Source organism: Xiphophorus maculatus, chromosome 15 (assembly GCF_002775205.1).
Source record: "Xiphophorus maculatus strain JP 163 A chromosome 15, X_maculatus-5.0-male, whole genome shotgun sequence".
NCBI lineage: Eukaryota > Metazoa > Chordata > Actinopteri > Cyprinodontiformes > Poeciliidae > Xiphophorus > Xiphophorus maculatus.
Window position 1 is genome coordinate 1,523,616 of NC_036457.1, and position 22,897 is coordinate 1,546,512.

A 22,897-nucleotide genomic window follows, 5' to 3' on the forward strand; every position below is an offset into this window, starting at 1 on the left:
CACTTTGTAACCGTCAGCGGGCAAAGATAGAAAAAAAATGAAGTGAGACTAAACCGGCTGTAGGAGCAACTAATGACTGACGACTCTGAAGCCCAAATTTAAGTTTGCTGGAAAGACTGGAGGTTTGGTGTGATAATATTTTAAACTATTATTATGTAAGGAAATGCTTCTATTTTAACATTTCAGATTAATTATTTAATTAACTATTTTTATTTCCTCTGGATTTACTTCACTTCATTAACACCAAAAGTTATTTTTATTAAGTTTACTAGAAGCCAAAAAGCTCAGCCCGACCTAATGCGAAAGTTCAATTGTGTTAAATTTTGAATAACTGTGACTAATCCCATTTTTGGGTCAATTTCACATGTTACACCCAAAGCCTGGTTGCTATGTAAACTGTTGAATCAAAAAATCACTTAAGTATCATCTGTCTGACAACATGAAGGAGGCCAAAAGATCTCAAAAAACAACACATAATGCCAAAATCTAAAAATATATATATAATGAAAAGATGAAAAACAAATGGAAAATGACAAAATCCCATTTATGACGTTTCCAGGAGGTCACAGAATAACCCAGAACAACATCTAAAGCAGGAATCATTTACTCCATTTAAGGGACAGTATAATAATTCAACAAGGATAGAAAATAAAAATAATTATTCTATAAGCTACTGACAACATGTCTCAGAAATTCCAAGCAAAAATTTTGTACTTAATCACAGAAAATTAGAAATAGTCAAAATAAGGAAAAAGATGCAGTGCTTTCAGACCTCAAATAATGCAAAGAAAACAAGTTCATATTCATTTAGTTATGTATATGAATTTATTGGGGTTTATATTTGCGTCTTCATTGAAGGCACGATTCTTTTGGAGGGCCGATGGGGTGGATAGTGTTTCTGAAGACGGGGCCCTGGCCCCCTCATCCCCACCGCTCGGGAGCACCACTGCACCAACAGGTATGCATTTTAATGCCTTTAAAGCAAAACAAAATGATGGTTTGGAGTGGCCTAGTCAAAGTCTGGACTCATAAGCAGTAAGAAGATAGGGTCAGCATTTTCCCTCAGAGATGTAACAGATTGATTTTACGTTTATTGATCATTAGGATGAAATTACTTTAAAGACAGGCCGTGTTTTTAAAGTTAAAACGTTTAGATCAGACTGCGCTCTGAAATGTTCTTTTTTAAGATTGGAAATAGATCAACTTTGAACAAAATTAATCAGTTTAGTTATTCACTCCTTACAGTGACTCGCGTTGCTTACAGTCACATTCTTCCTTCTTCCCTCCTGGAGTCTTGCTTTCATAATCTGTAAGGTTTGGGCGCTTATACATTTACAGCCGTACACTCATCGGTCCAGTCATCAATTTTAAAACAAATTTACGTAAGTAAAAAAAAAGAAGTCATTTTTAGGTCTAATAATGTTTGTTTTGTAATCTCTCTGTTTCAGATCAGAACCATTTTAGGACTCAAGTAGATGAGTTAAGCAGGTGGAATTAGTTTTTGTATCCCTTTTAAGAGACAGAAATACAGTCTCTGAATGTCTTACTGCTGGTAAAACAGTAAGAAGACCTTTATTGATTTGTACAAATTTATGCATTTTAACTTATTGTGGTCAATCTGGTCTTTACAAGGCTTACAAATCTTCTACATTTATCAAAAACACAAAAAATCCACATTATATATTCATTTATTTATTTTGGTTTAAGCCAAAATAAATGGTTTAAACTCTGGGTGTCCAAAGTGTGGCGTGGGGGCAAGTTGTGGACCTTGGACTGATTTTTTGTGGCCCTACACTGCAGTTCAATAATGATACAAATTAGTTTATTAATAAAATTATTACTGATAGTTGAAAATGTTAAATATAACACAAAGTATTTGTCTTTTTACAACCAAACCTTTATAATATTCATAGACTTTTACTAAAAGTTGACTTTGCTGCACCCAAGTTTGCTTCTTTTATGTAATTTATTAAACTCAGCTACATATAGCAAGCGTTTTAAAAGAAAGTAACTCAAATCTTATTACTAATAACTGGAAATACATTTGTTTAACCGAGTCTAAAATAATTTGAAAACTGGATGCATAAGTGTTTGATGTGATATTAATAACATCCACTTTTAACAAAAAATTTAGTTTTGATTTGACAATTTTGGCCCATTTGACATAAAGTTTGGAAACCCCTGATTTAAACAATAAAACAAACAACCTATAAAATCTATATGGGGAAAAAACAAAACTAAGCAGATCCCATAATTCAAAACTCTTCATCATCAGTTTGACCAGTTTATACAACGCCAAGGTGGAACGGCATCAGCAATGACCTCAGAGAATCAAATGCTATTCTTCAAGAAATAAAGTTATGTCTAAAACTACTTCCACAAAAATATTGTTTTTCAACCAGCTGCCAATCTCAAAACTTAAAAAAACAACAACAAATAAATAAATAAAAAAATCTGTAGCCATGGAAAACACTCCAGAACCAACTCCAAAACGTCTGGGACAATGTGGACAGTTTTAAACAAGAGGAAAAGTGCTGTTTCTGGACAAAATAGAGCACAAAGTGACGACAAATGACTCACAGCATGAAGCACGGTGGTGGAGGGGTGGTGATTTGGACGACCTATGATATCCATAAACTCGTCTCTAAACGAAGACAGAGACCGGGCCAAAACCCGGCAGCAACACTGCAGAAAACTGGACCAAAATTCACATTAAAGTCAAACAGGAAACAACAAGTATGAGTTACTAAAGGCGTTGCTACGAGTTACTGAGTGGCAACACTGTGATCAATAGATAATCACAGTGTGTAATATTTGTTTTGTAGAAGAACATTTTAAATATACGAGGGTGTACTTTCTATGCCCTCCTGTCTGGAAAAAATAACTTTTTATAGAAGTAAGAGGCAAATAAAAACTACATTATTGGAGCCAAGAAGATTAGAGAAGTAAAAGTCTTTATTAAGCAACAGAATCCAGAACTCACTGTGTGCCCAAACTGACTGGCAAAGAAAAACTGCTAAACCAGCATGAAAAGAGGAACCGCATGACTGCAGGGAGAGGGATGACTAATGTGTGGTGATGAAATATACAGGCACAATTTACTGGGGAAACAGAACAAAAATAACATACAGATTAAGAAAAACTGTTTTTTTTCTAAACCAGAAACTTTTCTTGGTATGACAAACGCAGGCAACTTTAACTCATCACAGAAAACGTTTTAAGAAAAAGACAAACTTATAGAAAGGCAAACATCTAAAATATTCAACAAAAGTTCATCTTTCAGAAGACAAACTATATTTTTACTGTATAGCTAGTAAGAAAAATACTAGCTTTATACTAACGGTTTATATCGATTACTAACAGTTTATGTTTACTAACATTTATGTTACTAATTACTAGTATTAGTACTAACATTTATGTTAGTAATCGATTACTAACAGTTATGTTAGTAATCGATTACTAACATTTATGTTAGTAATCGATTAATCCGATAAGAGAAATTGGCACATTCTACAAATTTATAATGTTACCTCTTAAGCTCTTTTCATGCAATATTAGAAATACAATGAAAGAATGCAAATAAACAGTTCACTTCTCTTTTAAAATAATAAAATTAATATTTTGTTGCCTAAAATGCAACAATATAACTTTTCTTTAAGGAATTTGAACCAGGTGAAGCTAAAACTAGGCCATGTGAAGAGTTTTGAGTTAAACATTTTGACAGAAAAAGCTGTTTTTATCTCAAATGTTATATATGCATATATATATGTTTTTTCATTAGTCTGTATACTTCAGTTAGCGATTAATTGACTAGTTAAAAACAATACATGCAACACTAAAAATATTCTTTAAAACCTATGTATTGTAAAATTGTAGACTTCTAATATAAAAATTATTAATATCCACAAAAACGATCTTTGTATTAAAAGGGACCTATTATGAAAAATTCACTTCTGTTTGGGTCTCTACTGCTTCTAAAAACAAAGTTCTTTAAAAAAAACAGCCATTTTCTGGCAATACGTTTTTTGATGCATGGAAAATGAGCCGTTTCAAAAACTTTACAATTATTAAGTCACAACCTTGAGTCACTTTGCCGTTACCTAGCAACCCCAGCTGAGCCCAGCCCCGTTACCTAGCAACCAAGTAGAACTCCAGCATGTTTGGAAAAGACAAGTGTTTAGTTTGGACTCAAGATTTAAAATGTACGGTTTTATAGTTGCGCCTCTGTTTGCAGCCATTTTCACGTGTGAGTGTAAACGTAAAGATGGGGGGGCGTGGCCAGCAGCAGATTGTCTGGATTTAAAGAGACAGAGCCCTAAAACAGCTCATTCTGAAAGGAGCTAAAAATAGGCAGAAGTGACCATTTAAAATTTATTATCTAAGAATCATTTGTGTATGTAAACAAACATGTTTGGTGCAGCCCAGAGACCCATTCCAACTTGTTCAAGGACGCATAACAGGTCCCCTTTAAAATAATGAAGCTTTTAGTTTCATTTTTTACTCATTTAAGTAATTCTGTGTAACTTTGTTCTGTGAACGGAAGATGGTGACCTCCATCCCCACTTTATTTACTTCACCAAGACTTCCCTGTCTGCCGATCAAACAAAACGCAGATTGATGACTCAGATGTGGACCTCCCCAATGCTGCTCTCCGTCGCCATGTCTACAGCGCCTACCGTCCCGTTCATCCCTGATTTCCTCCCCTGCAGCTCCAAATCCAGGTTGACACAATTCTGGATCATCTCGCTTTGCTTCTGAAAAACTTTCTTCTTCGACCTCGGGGGCGTCACCGGGGTGACGGTGTAGTCCTGCCGTCTGGCCGCGCATTCCTTCACCGCCTTCACGAGCAGGTAGAGCAGCTCGGCGACGCTGAGGGCGAGCGAGACCACGGCCGCCACCAGCATGAACCAGATGATGACGGATTTCTCGGTCGGTCGGGACAGGAAGCAGTCCACCTTGTGAGGGCATGGGGAGCGGGAGCACACGTACCGGGGCTCAAGGGTGAAACCATACAGAAAGTACTGACCCACAATGAACAGGGCTTCCAGAACAATCTTGGCAATGAGATGCAGGACATAACTGCGGAGGAGGCGACCACGGATGCTGATCTTCCCACTGCTTTTTGTGTATTTGGGAACCTTGAAGGTCCTCCTGAGGAAGAGACTCACTTTGTCGTCCAGCTCTGCCTGGTTCTTCATCCTTTCCTTCATCTAATGTTAGAAGAATGAGTCAAAGTCAGACACTTTCTGGTGGCAAAAGCCTCCAGAAATACAGTTTATTATTAACATCTGATCAAATTAGGTACTTTATTGGGGATATTGGGATAAGTTGAGCCTTCCCTTGTTGCTAGGAACAACAAGTGGTTCCTAGAAGTAGGGGAACCAAAAGGAAAGCAGTGGAACAATTTTTTTGTTTTAGCACTTGCTAACCTTAAAAAAGTTTAGCGCACTTAGCTTCCCCTAAATTAATTTTTACACATAAATTCAAAACGCCAATACTGTTGACTGTTTAGTAAAACTTCAGATGTATACAGTTTGACTTCTGTGTTAAGGTTTTGGTTAGCAACTTTATTATTATATTCAAGTAATTAGCCCTAACTATTCATGCTCTTATTTTGAAGGGGTAAAGAGTGTTTACTGAGCAGTTTCGTTTTCTTTCCTCATGTTCTCCACCCAGCAAAAGACATTTATTCTGTACCCAGAATGCATCGCAGTAAACAAATTAGCAACAAAGTTAGCAATACTCAACAGCTATAAAACTGAAACCAGGTTTATTCCAAAGAATTACTTCCTGTAACTCAAACCATACAGGCAGGTAGCGGCGAATTAGAGCCTGTTGAGGGTGAGGATGTTGTGAATATATCTATATTGTGGGTATCAACATGGTTGAACGTAGCACTTTAACATTAGTGTCTACTAAACACCATGTGGGTTTAGCGTTAGCGGAACTAATATTTATGATTAATGCTTTAGTTAGCATATTGTTCCTCATAATTAGCGCTAGCCGGTTTAGCAGAAGCTCACCTTCTTTTCAATGTGAATCACATGGAGGACATGGCCGAGGTACAGCAGCTTTGGGGTTGCCAAGGCGATGATCTGAAGGACCCAGAAGCGGACGTGAGAGATGGGAAAGGCGACGTCGTAGCAGACGTTCTCGCATCCCGGCTGCTGAGTGTTACAGATGAAGTCGGACTGTTCGTCGCCCCAAACCTGGGTAGGATCAGAGGAAGAACCAAGTTATCGTGTTTTTCATTTTTCTGGAACTGATAGACTCTTTCAAGCTGTCTTTTCATGTAATCAATTGATTTATTGAGTTGGAAACTTTGTACTTTTTTATTTTCATGTTCTGTGTCTGGCCAGACCTTTTCAGCGGCGGTTTGCAGGACCATGATCCGGAAAATAAACAGAACCATGAGCCAGACTTTCCCGATCACGGTGGAGTGGCTCTGCACTTTCTCCAGCAGCCGGCCCAGTAGGTCCCACTCTCCCATTTCAGCTGGCAGCTAAACCGCCTTCTGTATCAGAGACACACAGAAACACCATTCACTCACTAATCCATTCATCATCTGTACCAAGGGTGTTCAACCTGCGGCTCCGGAGCCACACCTGGCTCTTTGGATGTTCTGCAGTGGCTCTTAATAACTGTAATTTAGTTAAATAATATAAATATATTTTATATAAACTTACTAACAGATGCTGGTTTAAGCAAATTTTATGTTATAAATTGATTGTCCAGAACAGAACCACCTTAAAATGCAGGTTTTAGATGCATTTTCTTCACCGCAGAAAAAATTAGATCTTTTTTTTCTGTCTTTAAGTTGTAAACTATGTTTTTTTATGTCTTTTAATATTCCCTAAATTTTAACATCCCACAGAAAAAAAATGTATGGAGCTAAATTAGGGTTGTGAAGTTTATTCAAAAGGCAAAAAATGTAAAATTGAAAATAAAGATTTGAAACTAAAAACTTTGTAGTTTAGAAAAAATATTTTAAACTACTTTTCTGATCCAATGTTGTTTTTTCATTTTCAAAACTTTTTCAGTTTCGGTTTTTTTACAAACAAATTTTATGGCCCCAATTTAGCTTCATAGAAACATTTCCATCTTCTTTTCTGCAAAGTTTTGCGTTTTACTTTATTTCATAATAAAAAAATCAGGCAACAAATTTCCAGAAATATAAAAAAATGTGAAGTTTTGTGTGATTTTAAAAAGTCTTGTAACAGTTTTACTCAAGGCAAATGTGGAGCGTAAAGGTTGCAGACCTCTGGATTGAATTTTATACAACCATTATTTTTACAATATTACAAAATAAACCCCAAAAATTGTGGAAAGGATTTAATTTCAGGACATGTTTGTGAAGTTATATCTGTTTTTTAGACTTGCTGTGGTTTCTGTAAGTAGGTACAAAGTGAATCTCTCAGAAGGTCAAGATTCTATCATTTCTCACTGCCTTGTAACTATGCAGATAAATCCACAGCTGCAGGCTTCAAATATAAACACACTAATCTGCTGAACTCTCAAACCTGAAGCAAATCCGAAATTTCAGAAACTTAAAATACCATGCATATAGTTTCATATAATACCTTTCCTTTTTTTTTAAGTCTGTTTTCATTTAATTAGATTTCATTGTTTTATTTTGGATGTTTAGAATGAAGTATGCACATAAAAAATTAATTTAAAGCCTTAAAATATCATAGGAAATCCAGACAGAGATCAATAAGAACTTAACAAAATTTTCTGTAAAGAGGGAAAAGCAACTCACCTGGTGGAGAAACTGTAAAAATGGAGGAAATGTGGATGAAAAGAGCGAATGCTGCAGTAAAGGACGAGAAGAGAGAGTGAAGAAGAAAGTGTGTCACGGTTAATTCGCTGGCTTATCTGGAAGGACGCCGTCCAAACCACAACACTGGAGCCAGAGCTGAAAGTGAGCAACAGAAACATGAAGCTTTTCTCACTTGTTCAACTTTTCCTTGTAAAAACTACTCATACCAACTTTTTTATTATTTTTGTCACAAATTATAGCATAATTGTGATATGATACGTGTTTTTCAATTTAAAAAATGAACCAAAAAGTGCTGTTTGCATTTGTAATTTTACAGAATGATCTTCTAACAGGTTTTAACATCAGGAGGCTGAAATATTGCAGAATATCTCAGTCATACTGGATGACCTGTAAATCACTTTGGTCAAAAAAAATTCCTTGGGTGTCCAAAGTGTGGCCCCTGGGCCATTTGTGGCCCTTGAATTGATTTTGTTCGGCCCCTGACCACAAGTCAAGGATGGTAAAAATTTGGCGAACAAAGTAGAAAACAATTGATGACCCCATAAAAGTGGAAATTGTGTTTTTCTTTTAATAAGGCGACAGTTTGAAGCTGATTTTATGTTTTGGATCTTTAATGATCCACAGATTTTATAAAATGTTGCAAAAGGGAAAAAAAAAAAAAAATTTTTTGAATTTTTAATTTAAAGAATTTTGTGGCCTACAAGTAGTTTAAATCAGCCAGTTTTCATCCCCACAGCATGATGCTGCCACCACCACATTTTGTGTTTAACTTGTGTAAAGTCTTGATATGTATATAAAACTGTCAGATATGTAAAATAAAACTGAATAACAAGAATATTTATAATGTAAGAACAAAACCAATTTATGAGTCTATTGGAATGGGTGATAAAACAAAAAGGTTCACACATAAAAATATATATTTTTCCCCAATAAAGCTGATTATTTATACTAATATTTATTCTGAAGCTTTTTATCTACAGCAGTTCTTCTATTATCATATTCAATGAGAAGGTTTTACCTTGTACAGATGAAACCAGATATTTACAAACAGTGAATAAAAATAATTTTTTTTTTTACTGTCTGATGTTAAATCAGACCAAACATTTCTTGTTTTAGCTTAATTAGAATTACAAAAGTTATTTCTATTTGCAACTCCAGAGTGGACGTATGTCCAGCCCCTCTCAAGAAGACTGGTTCCAGAACCAGAGCCATGCGACTATTTCCAGCCAGAACCTCTCAGAAATAGTTCCCGCCCTAATAGAAATAGTTCCTACCCTAATAGAAATAGTTCCTACCCTAATAGAAATAGTTCCCACCCTAATAGAAATAGTTCCCACCCTCATCTATGGTCATGAGCTTTGGGTCATGACCGAAACAATGAGATCGTGGATACAAGCGGCTGAAATGGGTTTTCTCTGTAGGGTGTCTGGGCTCAGAAGTCAGAGGTTTACATGCATAATTGTTTTTTAACTGTATGAATTAAAAGAAAGTTACAAGAAAAATCTCTAACCATAACCCTATCCCTAATTTTTCTGGAAAAAATCAAAAAGAAATAATTTTGGTGGTTATAACTGACCTAAAACAAGAAAAGTTTGGTCTGTTTTAACATTACATGGTGAGAAAAAAATATGTATGTGAGATTTATTCACTGTATGTAAACTTCTGGTTTTAACTGTTTTTGCATTTAAACTGAAATCTGGAAGTTCATCGAAATATTTATTAGATTTGACCAAGTTTAAAATGCAGACAGCAGTTCTGTTGATATCCAGACTAATTCTTTAATGTTTGACAGATTATACTGAAGGATGTTGACGCAGATTGTGACATCACAGACGTCTGAGGTGGATCCTGCATGTATATGTGCAGCTCAGGTTTGTTTACGAGGGTTAGGAACCGCTCTGGCTGAATTCGGGTCAGAGAAACCTGGACTCTGCTTCCTCAATGTGAATCATTGACATGAACCTGAAAAAATGTGTCATTCTGGCCAACAATATATTGATCGGATTAAATCTGTATAGGTAGATGCTAAAAATAAAACAGGAGTTTGCAGCAGTAAGATGAAACACAGCAATGACTCCAACTTTGATGTTTGAATGGAAAAAGATTTATTGGTCAAATTCAATCACACCAGCTGAAAATCAAAACCTACAAATATTAAACGTAGAAACTCATTTTTATGTTCCTTCAGGAGTTACTTGAAGCTCAATGCAGAACTGAAAGAAGCAGCACTCTCTCTGGCCTCTATGTTCACTGGACAGATAAGCTAAAGACACAATAACAGAGCGTGGGGCGTTTATATTACTGACAGCATTCTGCAGGAGGATCAGCTTTAATTATGAAGAAATGTTTTCATAAAGGAGCAACATTAAGTGGCTTTACCCAGTGATATATCACAAATAATAATTATTATTATTGCTTTGTGTTTGCAGCTTCGTTTTATAATTTTAATATTGTCTCTATCTGTTTCTGCAGGATGAATTTGACAGAATAACAAAGCAGACTGGAAAAATTAGGAATTTAATGTCTGGATAGATAAAAGAAAAATATTAAAATATTTATATTTACAGACTTTAAGCCTTTTATGCCAGACTTTTATGTTCTATTGTATAAATACTGTAAACATCCATCCTCCATACCTCCCTGCAGTAATATCTACTCTAATCCACTCTGTAATTACTTTTTATTTAAAATGGCCGCCCGTTTTTCTGATCTCTGCTGGTTCAATCCTGGATTTTTACATCTTTTCCTCATGAACCAAATCCTGGTTTGATCTGAGTCAATGGAAGCAGGAAACACACGAGGCGTCGCTCTGCAGCACTTCAAAATCGATTTAATCTGTTGAAATAACGCAGAAAGCAAATCAAAAAGTAAACACCTGTTCTCCTCATAAACTCAGTACCGGCATGTTTTGGTCACACAGGGCTGCCGTAGTGCTGTTGGCTCCGTCTTTTAACTATCTTGAATTCTTATGAACACTATCATCTGTTATCCCTACTTATTGCTTTAAATTAATAAGTTTTATCTGTTTATTTCAGGACAATATCAATAAATAAGGTCAAAAGAAACTGAAACTAAATTCTTGTGTAACATGATCCAGTAAGAGGCTTTTCAGCTCTTAGCTGAGTAAAACCCGCGACCCGAGGATCCAGATCCACTCAGGAATGCACTTCATGAGTCCGTACTGTAAAAAACCAGAAAACAAAAGACCCGCTTTACGCTTTAGATTTAGTTATTATTGAGTCATGATTCAAATATAAACCAGAATAACAAAGAAGTAAAAGGCAAACCTGGAGTGTATGAGGCCAGTAACCCGTGGTTCTGTTGGAGACGCCCAGCGTGGAAACGGCATGACGAGCGTAAACCTCCGGGCTCGGAACAAACCATCCCTCTGCTGAGGATGATGAAGATATCTGAAACACAAACAGCAAAATAAAACTTTAGACATTAATAAATGGGTTTTATTTCTGGTTAAAAAGCTTTTTTAAATTGAAATAATACACAGAAGTGGATCAATCATAGAAGAAGTGGATCGCTATAACTGACAGAGAGAAAAAAAAACATATTATAGTCCTTAAGTAACATTTTGTCACGTTACAACCAAAACAAAAAAAACCTGCAAAGTATGGCATTTACATACAGACGAAATCTTTCTCAGGAATTTTCTAGAAAAAAACTTGGAAATTTCTGAGTTTCAAAAATGTAAATTTTTTGACTTTTGAACATTTTTCTGAGTTTTGAGTTTGTCCAAATTTTTCTAGAACATTTCTGAGATTAATCTCAAAATTTATGAGTTTTGTCTTGAAAATGTTAGACTTTAGAAGCAAGACAATGAAATATTTGCATCTCTAAATACTTTAGCAACATATTCTATATATTCATTCTGTTTCTAAAAGCAAACAACAATTTCCAAATTGCAAATGTTTTAAAATGTGCAGTGCGATAAATTACAAAGGATTTAACCTTAAACTCTCTCTGTGATCTGTAGAAAGGTGAAATATGGTTTAGTTATAATAATTAATAATAATAATACGTTTAATTTGTATATTACTTTGCTAAACACTCAGAGACTTTACAGGAATCAGGTAAAGTCATCAGTACATCAAACAAAATCATAAAAGGTAGTTAAATACAGGACATGTTAATAATAAATTAATCAGTAATCAGTGGATTACCTGGAAAGGAATCAGACTTTGAATGAAGATCCCTTTGTCGCTGTACTCAAAGTGAAGAGCTCTTGAGAAATTATCCAGGTATCCCTGGAATGGAGGCAAAAGTGACATTAGTTCAAATATGAGAAATGAAGATAAAGTTAATGGTTGGATTGGTTTGTTGTTGTCAAATTAATGCATCTCACAGGTGTTTATCTTACAGTGAAGGCGGAGAGCGTCACTCTGCCATGTCGGGGTCTGCAGCAGGCGCCTGAGGATATGTTGACCACCGCCCCCCTGCTGCGCTCCACCATCCCCGGCAGCACCAGTCGCGCCATCAGAGTGGTGGCGCCGACGTTCCTGTTCACCCGATCCAACACGCCCTGCTCGGGAATTTCAATCAGGCTCCGGGGCGAAGCCGACGTTTCGTCCATACAGTTCACCAGGAAGCCGATGTCTTTACCCCGCAAGGCCTCTGTGACAGGTTTGGCCGCCGCTTGGCCCAGAGAGAAGTCGGCGGTGACGACGGCGGTCTCCACCCCGTAGGTTTGGGAGAGGAAGGAAGCAGCGTTTCTTACAGAGGAGCCGTCCTGCGTGATGAAGATGATGCTGATGCCGCTTCGAGCCAGCTCCTCTGCATAAGCACCGGCTACAGGCTCAGCTGCACCTGTCAGCAGAGAAAAAATAAAAACCTTGTTTTACTGTCATTAGCTTCCTAAATAAAACCAGCGGATATACTTTAGCGATAAAATAAAAACAAAGTTAAACAATAATATTACTTATTAGTGGAAAACGTTTATATTCCTGCTCTGGATTTGGGAAAAAAACAGATTTCACAGCAAGAGATAATATTTTTAGTTCTTTGATAAGTTCTGCTACAGGAAATATTTTTTGATGAATTATGAATTAACAACATTTAATTTCCCTTAGCACATTTAGCAATGAGTACATGAGGGTGATTGACAGCACTAAGACCCTCCTCCTGGCTCTGATTGGTTGTTTTTGGTTAGATTGGTGCATTTCTTCAGACAGGGAGGAAGGATCTTTTCACAGATTATCAGTATCATAAAGTTTTAGCAAGTATGTAAAATAAAAATAAATAAAAAAGTTAAAAATACATATTCTTTACAAACGTTACATACTGCAGTTTTGATACTTTTCTATATTTATTACAAATTTTTTAACAGTCATAATTACAATCTAAGTTGTAAAAATAATAACAAAAAACGCTACAATTTGCCTTTCCTGTATGAGAATAGAGTAATGCATCGTTACTCCATCTGCTTATATACATGTTGCTATGCACTACCAGTCAGCTGGCTGAAAGAAGGCTATAACGCTACCACTAAATTTAGCGTGTCTATTTTATATATTTTAAGCTGATTTTAGTACCTTAAATAATGTTAAAATATACATTTTTTGGTTTCACCACTTAGATAAAAGTTTACATTTTTCTTCATGCTGAAATATTTTTTGGTATATTTGCAATGCCAACCTGCTGCTATCTTCTCTCACCATAAATAACAGCCCAGTCCCCGTATCTCTGGGTCAGCCTCCCGCTGGGCATCATCCGCGGCAGGAAATGGACCCTAGCCACCGTGCAGCAGTCCCTCAACAGGACAACTGCTCTGCTGGCCGCGTACAGAGCTCCGATCAGGGCCAGAGCCTCGAAGTGCGAGGTGCAAGACCGAGAAATTTCTCTGTACAAAAGGTGAAAGCTGTCCACGGCCGCCGCCATGCTACACACGCTTTATTATTGTTATTTACACCTTGTAGTGAGTTAAAACTCAACGAGGAGACGGTTGGATGTAAAGCTAACAGGTACACGAGAAAGAAGAATAAAACATAAATTTGTATCGAGTCAATTTTCCACCAAAGTTGTGTTTTTACACACGCTGTAGCAAGTAGAAAACTCTCACGTAAGCTATCCGGAACAGAAACAAAACATTGGGTCACGTGCCAGCATACATCAGCCGTGCTGCTTTCAAAGCCCTCAGAAAATCCGCCAGATTTTACCCAAATGGTGAGCGAGTTACTTTAGTAAAATAAAAGTACACGTTTTTTAACAGCAATTAAAATGGAGACAAATAAATTTTTTACATTTGAGTCTCAACTACATTAGAGTAATTAATGAATCATTCCAGTCACATTTTATAGGCAAATATTTGTGTTTTTCGGCGGTTTCTAAACACAACACAACGCTCCTCCCAAACGAGGAGTAGCCGTTTCCATAGAGACATGACTGTCTATGGCAAGTGATGCTAGACGGCGATTTCTGGCTCTTTAAAAGGTAAATGCACCTTATTTTTCACACGTCAGTGATATATTTCGTTCTGCAGTGAAACGCTGCTTTAAGGTTTACAATGTTTAACTGTTAATTTAGCAGAATTGAGCCAATTTCGCCCTCTGTTAGCCGCGTTGTAGCAATTAGCATCATTTAGCTGATGAAGAAAGGTCAAATTTTGTAGCTTTAGCTTCATAGTTTATTAATAATATAAGCAAACATATCGGGCCTTGAAACATTTATTAGTCCACTCGGTGATACATAGGCTTGGATTTGATTTAATTGCATAAAATGCGTTTCGTGCTGTAAAAGGAAGCAGGTTCCACACCTGTTGAAGATGAACTAATTAGTCTGTTTGGCAGCGGCAGGAAACAGATGCGCTAATGTGACGGTTCACAACAGAAAAAATTATATGAATACAGCAATAAATTAGTGACTCCATTAAGCAATTAACGTCCCAGTAATCACAGGAAAGAAGAGCTGATGTTAGGCAAACATCAGCTTAACAATGTCTTCATTATTAAGATATTTTGATATTGTTTATATTTTTTAGGTATACATTCTTATTCTTGCATTTTGTATTTGAATACATTACATTTATTTTTAAAATATGAATTTATTTTTTGGTTTTGCAATGTAATGATTAAATGATCAATTGCATCATTCAGAAGTTTAAACGTATTTATTAGAAGAAAAAGATATTGAAGTTATCACATTATTTTATTTAATGCTTTATTTATTCATTGAATTGATGAACTTTGGTCTGACCCAGGCCAGGATTCAAACCCAGGACCTGTAACAATGTAACAGTGCTGCCAGCTGCACCATCTTTAAATAAGTAAAATTACTAATAAACTGAACTATGATATGAACTCAGTTCTTATCAAATGGAAAAGTAAATAGAAAGTGTAGACCACACCAACTTTGTTCTAATGTGTTTAGCAATAGTTTCGACTTTAGCAAATTAGAAACAAGCAACTTTTACATAAATTATTGCTATTCTTTTCCCTAAAGGTTAATTAGTGTTTGTGGGAGAGTAAAGAAATTGATAACTAAATTTATACTCTATCTGATTGTGCTGCTGTGTTTCCCTGCTTGTTTAAGACAAAATGCTAAAATCAGAAATAGAAAAAGACTCTTTCATTATCAGATTTTGCAATATCCAAATATATCTGAATTTTATTCTGTCAAAATGAAAGTCTAATCCTCTGTTTTTCTCCAAGGAGGTACTTTACATTTTCAACCAGTTTTGTAATATTCCAACAGTATTTTTTTTGAAGATCCTGGAAATCTCCATTCAGTAACTATTATTTTCAACAATCTGTAATTAAATACAATTTCAGGCAAATCTGTGGTTAAAATAAGGTTTTCCTGAATCCCAGTTCCTATGGATCACAAGTCACACTTCGTTTACATTATGTTTAGAGATTTTTTCTAATCTGAAATACTTTATTGTTTGTCATACTTACGCTCATATATGGGTAGAGTAAAAAAAATATACTCAAGTAAGAGTAGCACTGCTTCAACATACTTTTTCTCAAGTAAATTAAAAAGTAGCCATCCAAGAAATTACTCAAGAGTAAAAAAAGCATTTGGTAAAAATGTCGATCAAAATATAATTTAATATTCAAACATTACATCATTAGATGGACCAGAGTAAGGTTATGTGGAAACTTTGGTACTTTAAAGACCAAAATGGATATAAATAAATAATACAATTATTTGATTGTGCTATAAAATGATATGTGCCTGGAAAATATATAATACTGTTCCTTTAAGTCTGTAGATTTCCTACAGTATTGTCCTACAGAAAAACGTCATAGAGATTGGATCTCAAAACGAGTCTTTCTTAATTCTTTTTTTCATCCATCAGCTGCAACATGTCACAGCTTTCTGCTGGCGACGAGGTGCAACTACAGTCTCTCCTCAAGCAGCTACTGAGAAGCGTCAGCGACAGGATCTCTGGAGCGCCGTCCGCTGAATGTGCCGAGGAGATTCTCCTCCACCTGGAGGAGACCGACAACAATTTCCACAAGTAAGTCATCAATAACCACTGAACTGCGCAAACTGTAATAAGAGAAATAAGTTTGTTTAATGAAAACACACTCATTTCCAAAAAATGGCGGTTCTTCGGCCATATGGAAATATTTGTGTTCGCGTCACGTGATCAACAGCCGGATGTTACAACTGGCGAAAACGACGAAGAAGACGTAGGAGGAGCACAAGAAGTATGTAGTAGGAGGTTGATGGTTTGTTTTTGTTTTGCTTTTTTTAGTTTATAAAAAGTTGTACGTCATTGTAACGTGTTGAATCCGTAGCTGTTCTGTAAAATGGCCGACCACGTTTTCCCCAAGCCGCCGCCTACGGAGCGACTGGCCTCTGATGGCTGATACAGGATTATCGCTTAGCGCCATGGCTGAATTAAGAATATAATCTCATGTAACTGTTTACATCCGTCGCCGCCATGATTTCTATTGATTTACCGAGTGAATAATCTTATTATTTTGATTTCATTTCAAACACCGCAGTTATGAAATTTTAACATTTGCAGAATATAGACAAAGATTTGCGCACATTTGCTGCGCTGGTTGTTGTTTTTGGTCTTAAATTAATATACAAGGGGTCATATTTTTTTATTTGTTTGTTTTTCAGCTATGAGTTCGTCAGATACCTCCGTCAGCATGTGGAGAGCTCTCTGGGTCCGGTGGTGGAGGATGAGTTACAGAACCTGACCAGAGGAGGACAACATGCAGTCGGACCCGGACAGGACACGTCAATTCACGCTGTGACTCGGAGAACTAGAGACTCGGCTCAGTGAGTGCAAATCACAATATTCTGTTTACTGTTCAAGTGTTAAAAGATGAAGTATCTCCTTTTTAATAAAATGTGTAACTTCACAAAATGCTCAAAATTCCACATTTTAATGTACAATTATTTTTTTGTGGATGAGTTCTCATAAAATTACTACTTAATTACCCTAATACTATAATAAAATACTAGTATTTTATTATTTCAACATTGTTGTATGACTTTATTCTTCTATTGTTGTGATTTTATTCTGGTAGTATTGTCACTTTATTCCATATTATTATAACTTTATTCTTATATTATAACATTGTTCTCCTTTTTCACAACTTTATTGAGGTAATTTTACGACTTTTTTTGTCATATTATTATTATTATTATAACATTATGCTGGTAATAAATTTTGTGTTACTGTAACTTTATTTTTGTAATATTGCAACCTCATTCTTTTTTACAACCTTATTCTGGGAACACTATGACTATTCATGGATCATTTCGACTTAATTATTGTAATTTTACTACTTTATTCTCCTTATTTACAACTTTATTCTGGTAATAATACCTGTAATATAACTTTATTTTGTGTTTTTACAACTTTATTCAGGCAATATTCTGACTTTATTATATTTTAATTTTGTTGTATGATTTTTTTTACATGTTTTTATGACTTTATTCTCATAATAGACAAATAAATTATTTTTATTTTGATCCTACCACTCCATTGTTGTCAAAGATGTAAAAAAAAAACAATATATATATATAATATAACAAAATCTTTGCAGACCAGCCGGAAGTAAACTTAATTTTGCTCTAAACTTTATTTGCATTATTTTGTTGTAAACCAAAACATAAAATGTAATTATGTTGGAAAACAGTTTAATTTAATCTCCTGAATTTTAAACATTATTTTGAATGTTTGGAACTGATAAATATCGAGTTATTTATGGGAATGCTTCCCCGCTCTGTGCCAGGTACCATCAGATGCTGCAGACGTTAAAAGCCACCATGATTTTGGTCGTAGAGTCTCTGATCAACAAATTTGACGAGGACCAGCTGAGAAAAGAGGAGATGCACAGAGAGATTGAACGCTGCCAGCCCAACAGCCAGTTCGCTGATAACTGCTCAGACAGCGACTCCTCCTTCCACCAGGTCAGACGCAAAAAAAAAAAAAACGTTTGTGATTTTGGTTTATTCTTATTTTTCCTAAGTCAGGGGTGTCCAAACTTTATGTAAAAAACTAAAACCACAAAATGTTTTATTGAATTTTAATAAATAATTAATAAAATAATTTAATCAAAGAAACAAAATAGTCAGATTTTTTTTTTTTTTTGCAAGAAATGAAAATGTAAATCGTTATAGATCCCTTTTTTTCTTTGCATGTTTTCTTTATTGCAAGTGCAGAAACCACTTCACTCATTTATTTTGGGCTCAACTGAAAAAAACCCTGAACAAATATTTAGTCTTTTCTTAACAGCAAAAATATGCTCTTTTAAAAATAATGTAAAAACAATATCAGATTTAGGTGCTTTAAAAGTCTACTTTAGTGTATAAGTTAATGAACAAATGTGGTCTTATTTACCATTAAATAAAATAAAATAGGAAACAGAAAGTGTCTTATTAAAAGATAAACGATTTGTGTTGTTCCTGACATCTTTGTGAGAAGATTTCCATTTTGTCCTGCTTTAAAAAGAAAAAAGTCTCCATGTGCTTCTATGGCTGTCACAATAAATCAATTAATCACATAATAAATTAAAATAAAATCAATTATTTCCATTTGCATGATTTATTGTTTTTCTATTTTCTCTCTTTCTACAAAAACTAGATGATAAAAGTCTTCTGTCTGGTGCTTTGGTCTCAACTAGCCTTTTTTTAAAATCACAGTTTTGTTTATAGACTTCATAATTAATTTTATTGGTTGTTATGTTTATTTATTTTGAATATTTAAACTGTCTTCCAGTTCCAGTGTTAAATGTTTGTTATAATTTAAAGTTTACTGATCTTTGACAATGTGTTCTTGGATTATGATAACATTATATTACTTGGAAAGAACAGCAATTTCATAGTTTATAGAAATAACTTTTGGGACAATTTATCATAAAGAAAAATTGATCATATCATCAGGCCCATCTGCATCCACTACCCACGCTGGTGAGACAAATTTCTATCATTCACAAATGGCCCCTGAACTGCACTTTGGGACACCCCTGAATTAAGTTTTTAAAAACATTTAAACTCCAATATCAAAAGGAGTGAAAGTCCTCACTATCTCATGCTGCTTTTTCCTGTAATCCATAACTGAATCTGTTTGAATGATTATTGTTTTATGTTTCCAGAGCTACACCTTCATCAGACAGGAGCAGCTGCAGGTTCTGGCTGAAAAACTTGACTCCAGCAAACCGAAAGAGGTAGAGAAAATGTTCTAGAAAGCTCCACAGTTTGACTCGTAAACCAAACAGATCGTTTGCTCCGTAAATCTAAAGTTCAATGAGATTATTATGAAATATACTTCAACAACATTTACACACCTAATAGAGTTTGGTTTATGTCTCAGTTCTTCAGAGTGAATTGCTTGTGTTTAGCTGGATCGATGGGGGCCATCGTTTACGGCGTCCGGCGTGACGAACAGTTTGTGTTGTTTCGGCTGAATGATGTGAATCTGTTCAGGTGCGACGTGAGGCTCTGCAGGCTCTCTGCTGCGCTACTCCGTCTGACGTGCTGAGCTGCGAGAGCTGGAGCGCGCTGCGCAGGAACCTCTGCTCTGCTCTCACCGAACCCGACCTCAGCGTGAGTCCCAGACGAGGCAAATGATCGTGCAACACGATTAGGATGTTTTTATACCTGAAAGTCCGGTAGGCTCAATTAGACATGCACCGATTCGATATTAAAGGGACAGTACTATGTTAAATAGAAAACACATTCTACACAATATTTAGTCTTTTTTTTTACCTTAAATTCTTCAGATCCACAAGTGCAAACAAGTCATCAAAGCACAATGGTGCATTCGGGCCAGCGTAGATATAATAAAAAAAGAGGAGGGGCGAATTCATGACAAAAAACTCAAACATTTTGAGATTAACCTCTGAAGTGTTGTTGAAAAAACTTGAAAATTTGAGTTTGAAAAGTCAAAAATTTGCAAGAAAATAACTCTGAGATTAATCTCAGAATTTTGACGTTTTTTTCTAGAAAATTTCCAAGTTTGAAAAGTCGAGAATTTGTAAAAAAAAAAAAGAAAGAAAAAAAACTCAGAAATTTTGGGGTTAATCTCAGAAATTTCAAAGTTTTTTCTAGCAAATTGAGCTTTATTAAAATAAATAAAGCAAAATCCGATATCTCTTTATTCCCATTTTAAATTATTATAAACTCATGTGATGTTGCAAAAAAAAAATCTTTATATATACACATTGAGGTTTGTGGTTGTAAAGTGATAAAATGTTAAAACGTTTGCAAGGATTATTTATTTATTTATGTTCTGACACTTTTCTGTCGTTTCCACTCCATCAGGAGAATGTCCTGCAGTTTTTCGCTAAAAGCTTTTCTTCATCGCCTCTAAATGTGACCAGAGAGATCTACACCAGCTTGGGTCGGCCTCTTTTCTCACACCTTAAATAGAAATATTTTAAATTAAACTTAAATCCTATGAGGAGTTAGTAAAATGACTGTTCTTAGCCTCGCAGGTTAATGCTATCACTTTTTTATCTTTGTGTGAGCAGCAAAGGGTCTGGAATCGGCTTTTCTGTCTCAGAGGTTAAGCTTCCCAACCAGATCAGCTGCTGTCGACATCAACAGTCCTCAGATCAGTCGTCTTCTCAAACAGGTGCTGCCAACATCTTTAGCGACCTCCTAACTTGAAGAAACGTTTGTTTCATGTTTAACTTCCCGTCTCAGATTCGACTGATGAATGATTTCCAGAAGGAGGTGACGACCTTCTGGATCCGTCACCCGGAGAAGTGAGGTTTCTTTCAGGGTTAATTTTCTCTTTAAATACTCAAACTGTGAAGTTTTTAAATGTTTTTTCTATCTTCCTTCAGATACATGGAGGAGATTATAGAGAGCACTTTCTGTCTTTTGTCCTTCCATCATGACCATGGCTCAACTGGAACAGAGAAAACATTGGAACCGGTCCATTTGCTGTCCTTACTGGACATCAAAGCCACCTGGTTTAATAAATGGATGGTGTGTATGAACTATCTTCTTTTATGGGGGTTTTTGCACATAGATTCACTGCTAGCTAGTAACTAATTACATTTACTTGAGTAACTTTTTGGAAAAATTGTAGTTGTAGGAGTACTTTCACTGCGCTGTACTTTTACTTTTATCTGAGTAATTTTACACTGAACAAGCTCGTTTTTACCAAAACTTCACTAGACTTGTAAAAGAAAGAAACTAGTTTGGAAAAAAATTATTTTGCCTAATTTTGTTGTTTATATTAATTATTTTAATTTTGGTCCTTAAAATATGAAAATGTCCACATAACTTTACATTTTGATCTGTCTGATGATGTAATTTTTAAATAATAAATGATTGTTTTCATCAGTTACTCAGCATTTGACCAAATACTTTTTTATTCTTGAGCGATTTCTTGTACGGCTACTTTTTACTTTTACTCAAGTAAAAATGTGCTTACTTTAGCACATTTTCTGACTTCTCTACCCACTGCTGCATATTTTTAACTCGTATTCTTCTTCCTTCTCTCAGCATGGTTACTACAGCAGGACGGTGGTTCTCAGGCTCCTTGAGAGAAAATATAAGACTCTGGTGAGAGATTCAGTCATTCACATCTCAGGCTGTTACACAATCACACTATGGTGTAATAAATTAATGACTTTGGTTGTGTTTGCTGCACTTTAGCAGTAGGCATCATCCATGGAAATGTATTTAATGTGAAGAACATGAAAGGAACCTGTTATTTTACACATTTTTATTCTTACATTTGGGTCTAATAAAACCCCGTAGCTGTTTTTTGGTAACAAGTTAACGTTTTTACTGTCTGAAAAGTGAGCAGTTTCAAAAACCTTCATAATGTTCAGTCACACTGTCCCGTTACCTAGCAACCTCAGCAGGAATTCTGCCCGTTGCCTAGCAACCCAAGCTGAGTTCCATCACATTCGGTCAGCTGGTTTTACTGCTGTATGCGCTGTACAATGGCTGCTGGGAAAGACAGGAGCCATTAGCTGTTGACTTACTGTCAAGAAAAACTTTCTGCGTTTTTGTTTGCTGTGCAGGAGGCTCTACTTTAGCTTTTCAAAGATGTATCGTTGTGTAATAATCCTTACCAGCTTCTATTGCTGAAAGTGGACTGCTTCTTGTTGTCTACGGCCTTTATATTTTAAAAATTACTTTTTAAAAATCTTTTTTCCAGATTGTATCGGCTCTTCAGCAGTGTTTACATTTCAGTGAGTCCTTTGAACGTAGCTCCGGTGAGGCTGCTGATTCTCATGTGGAGGACTCCAGTGACCCTGGTGAGGAAAACGGGGTGTCAACCCATCATTTCTTCTTCAAGGTTAACGCTAGTGTTCATGTGATCAAACCTTAAATTGTGCAAACAGACCGTCAAACTACAACAGTGTATTAGGGCCATTGTATTTTTAAAACATGAGGAAATTTCTGGCCTCCAAGAGTAAAAAAATAGCCAGAAAACTGATATTTCTGAGTTTGGAAAATTGTAAATGGAAAAAAATGATATTTTGATAAATCTCTGAAATGTTTTAGAAAAAAAACTTGAAAATTTCAGAATTTCTCAGAAAATTTCCAAAAGTTAAAACTTTTTGACTTGAACATTTTTTAGATTAAGAATTTAAATTTTTTACTAGCAAATTTTGGACTTTCGGAGCTCAGATGTTTCCTTGTTTTTTCTAGAAAATGTCTGAGCGTAATCTAAAA

The 22,897-nt window shown here is 35.5% G+C and overlaps 3 protein-coding genes and 1 long non-coding RNA gene across 6 annotated transcripts in view; 2 read left to right on the forward strand and 2 right to left on the reverse strand.

Annotated features, from left to right (window-relative positions):
- Positions 1-47: 47 nt before the first annotated feature.
- On the forward strand, positions 48-6,135 carry LOC111611384. The gene is made up of 3 exons (XR_002754030.1): positions 48-122; positions 859-958; positions 6,051-6,135. It is a non-coding gene; the product is annotated as an uncharacterized LOC111611384 (long non-coding RNA).
- LOC102233196 (gap junction Cx32.7 protein-like) lies at positions 3,665-8,368 on the reverse strand. 2 transcript variants are annotated; one of them, XM_023347885.1, is made up of 4 exons: positions 7,760-8,368; positions 6,362-6,514; positions 6,024-6,209; positions 3,665-5,210 (listed from the first exon to the last, which is right to left on the reverse strand). In XM_023347885.1, exons 2-4 carry the CDS (start codon positions 6,488-6,490, stop codon positions 4,623-4,625), a joined length of 903 nt encoding a protein of 300 aa, XP_023203653.1. In that variant the 5' UTR covers positions 6,491-6,514; positions 7,760-8,368; the 3' UTR covers positions 3,665-4,622. The 2 variants fall into 2 exon arrangements, with proteins under 2 accessions (XP_023203653.1, XP_005815590.1); XM_005815533.2 differs by lacking the exon at positions 7,760-8,368 and having other exon boundaries at positions 6,362-6,885.
- A 1,149-nt stretch (positions 8,369-9,517) lies between these two features.
- Positions 9,518-13,868, reverse strand: hsdl1 (hydroxysteroid dehydrogenase like 1). The gene is made up of 5 exons (XM_005815532.2): positions 13,444-13,868; positions 12,150-12,595; positions 11,953-12,036; positions 11,068-11,190; positions 9,518-10,961 (listed from the first exon to the last, which is right to left on the reverse strand). The coding sequence occupies exons 1-5, from the start codon at positions 13,664-13,666 to the stop codon at positions 10,896-10,898; spliced, it is 942 nt and encodes a 313-aa protein (XP_005815589.1). The 5' UTR covers positions 13,667-13,868; the 3' UTR covers positions 9,518-10,895.
- Positions 13,869-14,137: 269 nt separating this feature from the next.
- The window catches only part of tbc1d32 (TBC1 domain family member 32), a 72,234-nt gene continuing 63,474 nt past the window's right edge, over positions 14,138-22,897 (forward strand). For both annotated transcript variants that reach the window (XM_023347762.1, XM_023347763.1), the window contains exons 1-12: positions 14,138-14,218; positions 16,086-16,247; positions 16,865-17,026; positions 17,989-18,166; positions 19,351-19,422; positions 19,682-19,801; positions 20,519-20,597; positions 20,728-20,831; positions 20,903-20,964; positions 21,046-21,190; positions 21,713-21,772; positions 22,377-22,476. In XM_023347762.1, the coding sequence (XP_023203530.1) occupies positions 14,187-14,218; positions 16,086-16,247; positions 16,865-17,026; positions 17,989-18,166; positions 19,351-19,422; positions 19,682-19,801; positions 20,519-20,597; positions 20,728-20,831; positions 20,903-20,964; positions 21,046-21,190; positions 21,713-21,772; positions 22,377-22,476 (1,276 nt within the window). In that variant the 5' untranslated portion in view covers positions 14,138-14,186. The remainder of the gene's footprint in view (positions 14,219-16,085; positions 16,248-16,864; positions 17,027-17,988; positions 18,167-19,350; positions 19,423-19,681; positions 19,802-20,518; positions 20,598-20,727; positions 20,832-20,902; positions 20,965-21,045; positions 21,191-21,712; positions 21,773-22,376; positions 22,477-22,897) is intronic.

Excerpts from the sequence above, each read along its gene's own strand:
- hsdl1 (XM_005815532.2), bottom strand. The coding sequence starts at position 13,666 with ATGGCGGCGGCCGTGGACAGCTTTCACCTTTTGTACAGAGAAATTTCT. Across the intron at positions 12,596-13,443 it reads GGACTGGGCTGTTATTTATG|GTGCAGCTGAGCCTGTAGCC; the intron begins GTGAGAGAAGAT and ends CTCTGCTGACAG. Across the intron at positions 10,962-11,067 it reads ACTGGCCTCATACACTCCAG|TACGGACTCATGAAGTGCAT; the intron begins GTTTGCCTTTTA and ends GGTTTTTTACAG.
- LOC102233196 (XM_023347885.1), bottom strand. The coding sequence starts at position 6,490 with ATGGGAGAGTGGGACCTACTGGGCCGGCTGCTGGAGAAAGTGCAGAGC. Across the intron at positions 6,210-6,361 it reads TGCAAACCGCCGCTGAAAAG|GTTTGGGGCGACGAACAGTC; the intron begins GTCTGGCCAGAC and ends GATCCTACCCAG. Across the intron at positions 5,211-6,023 it reads TGATTCACATTGAAAAGAAG|ATGAAGGAAAGGATGAAGAA; the intron begins GTGAGCTTCTGC and ends TTCTAACATTAG.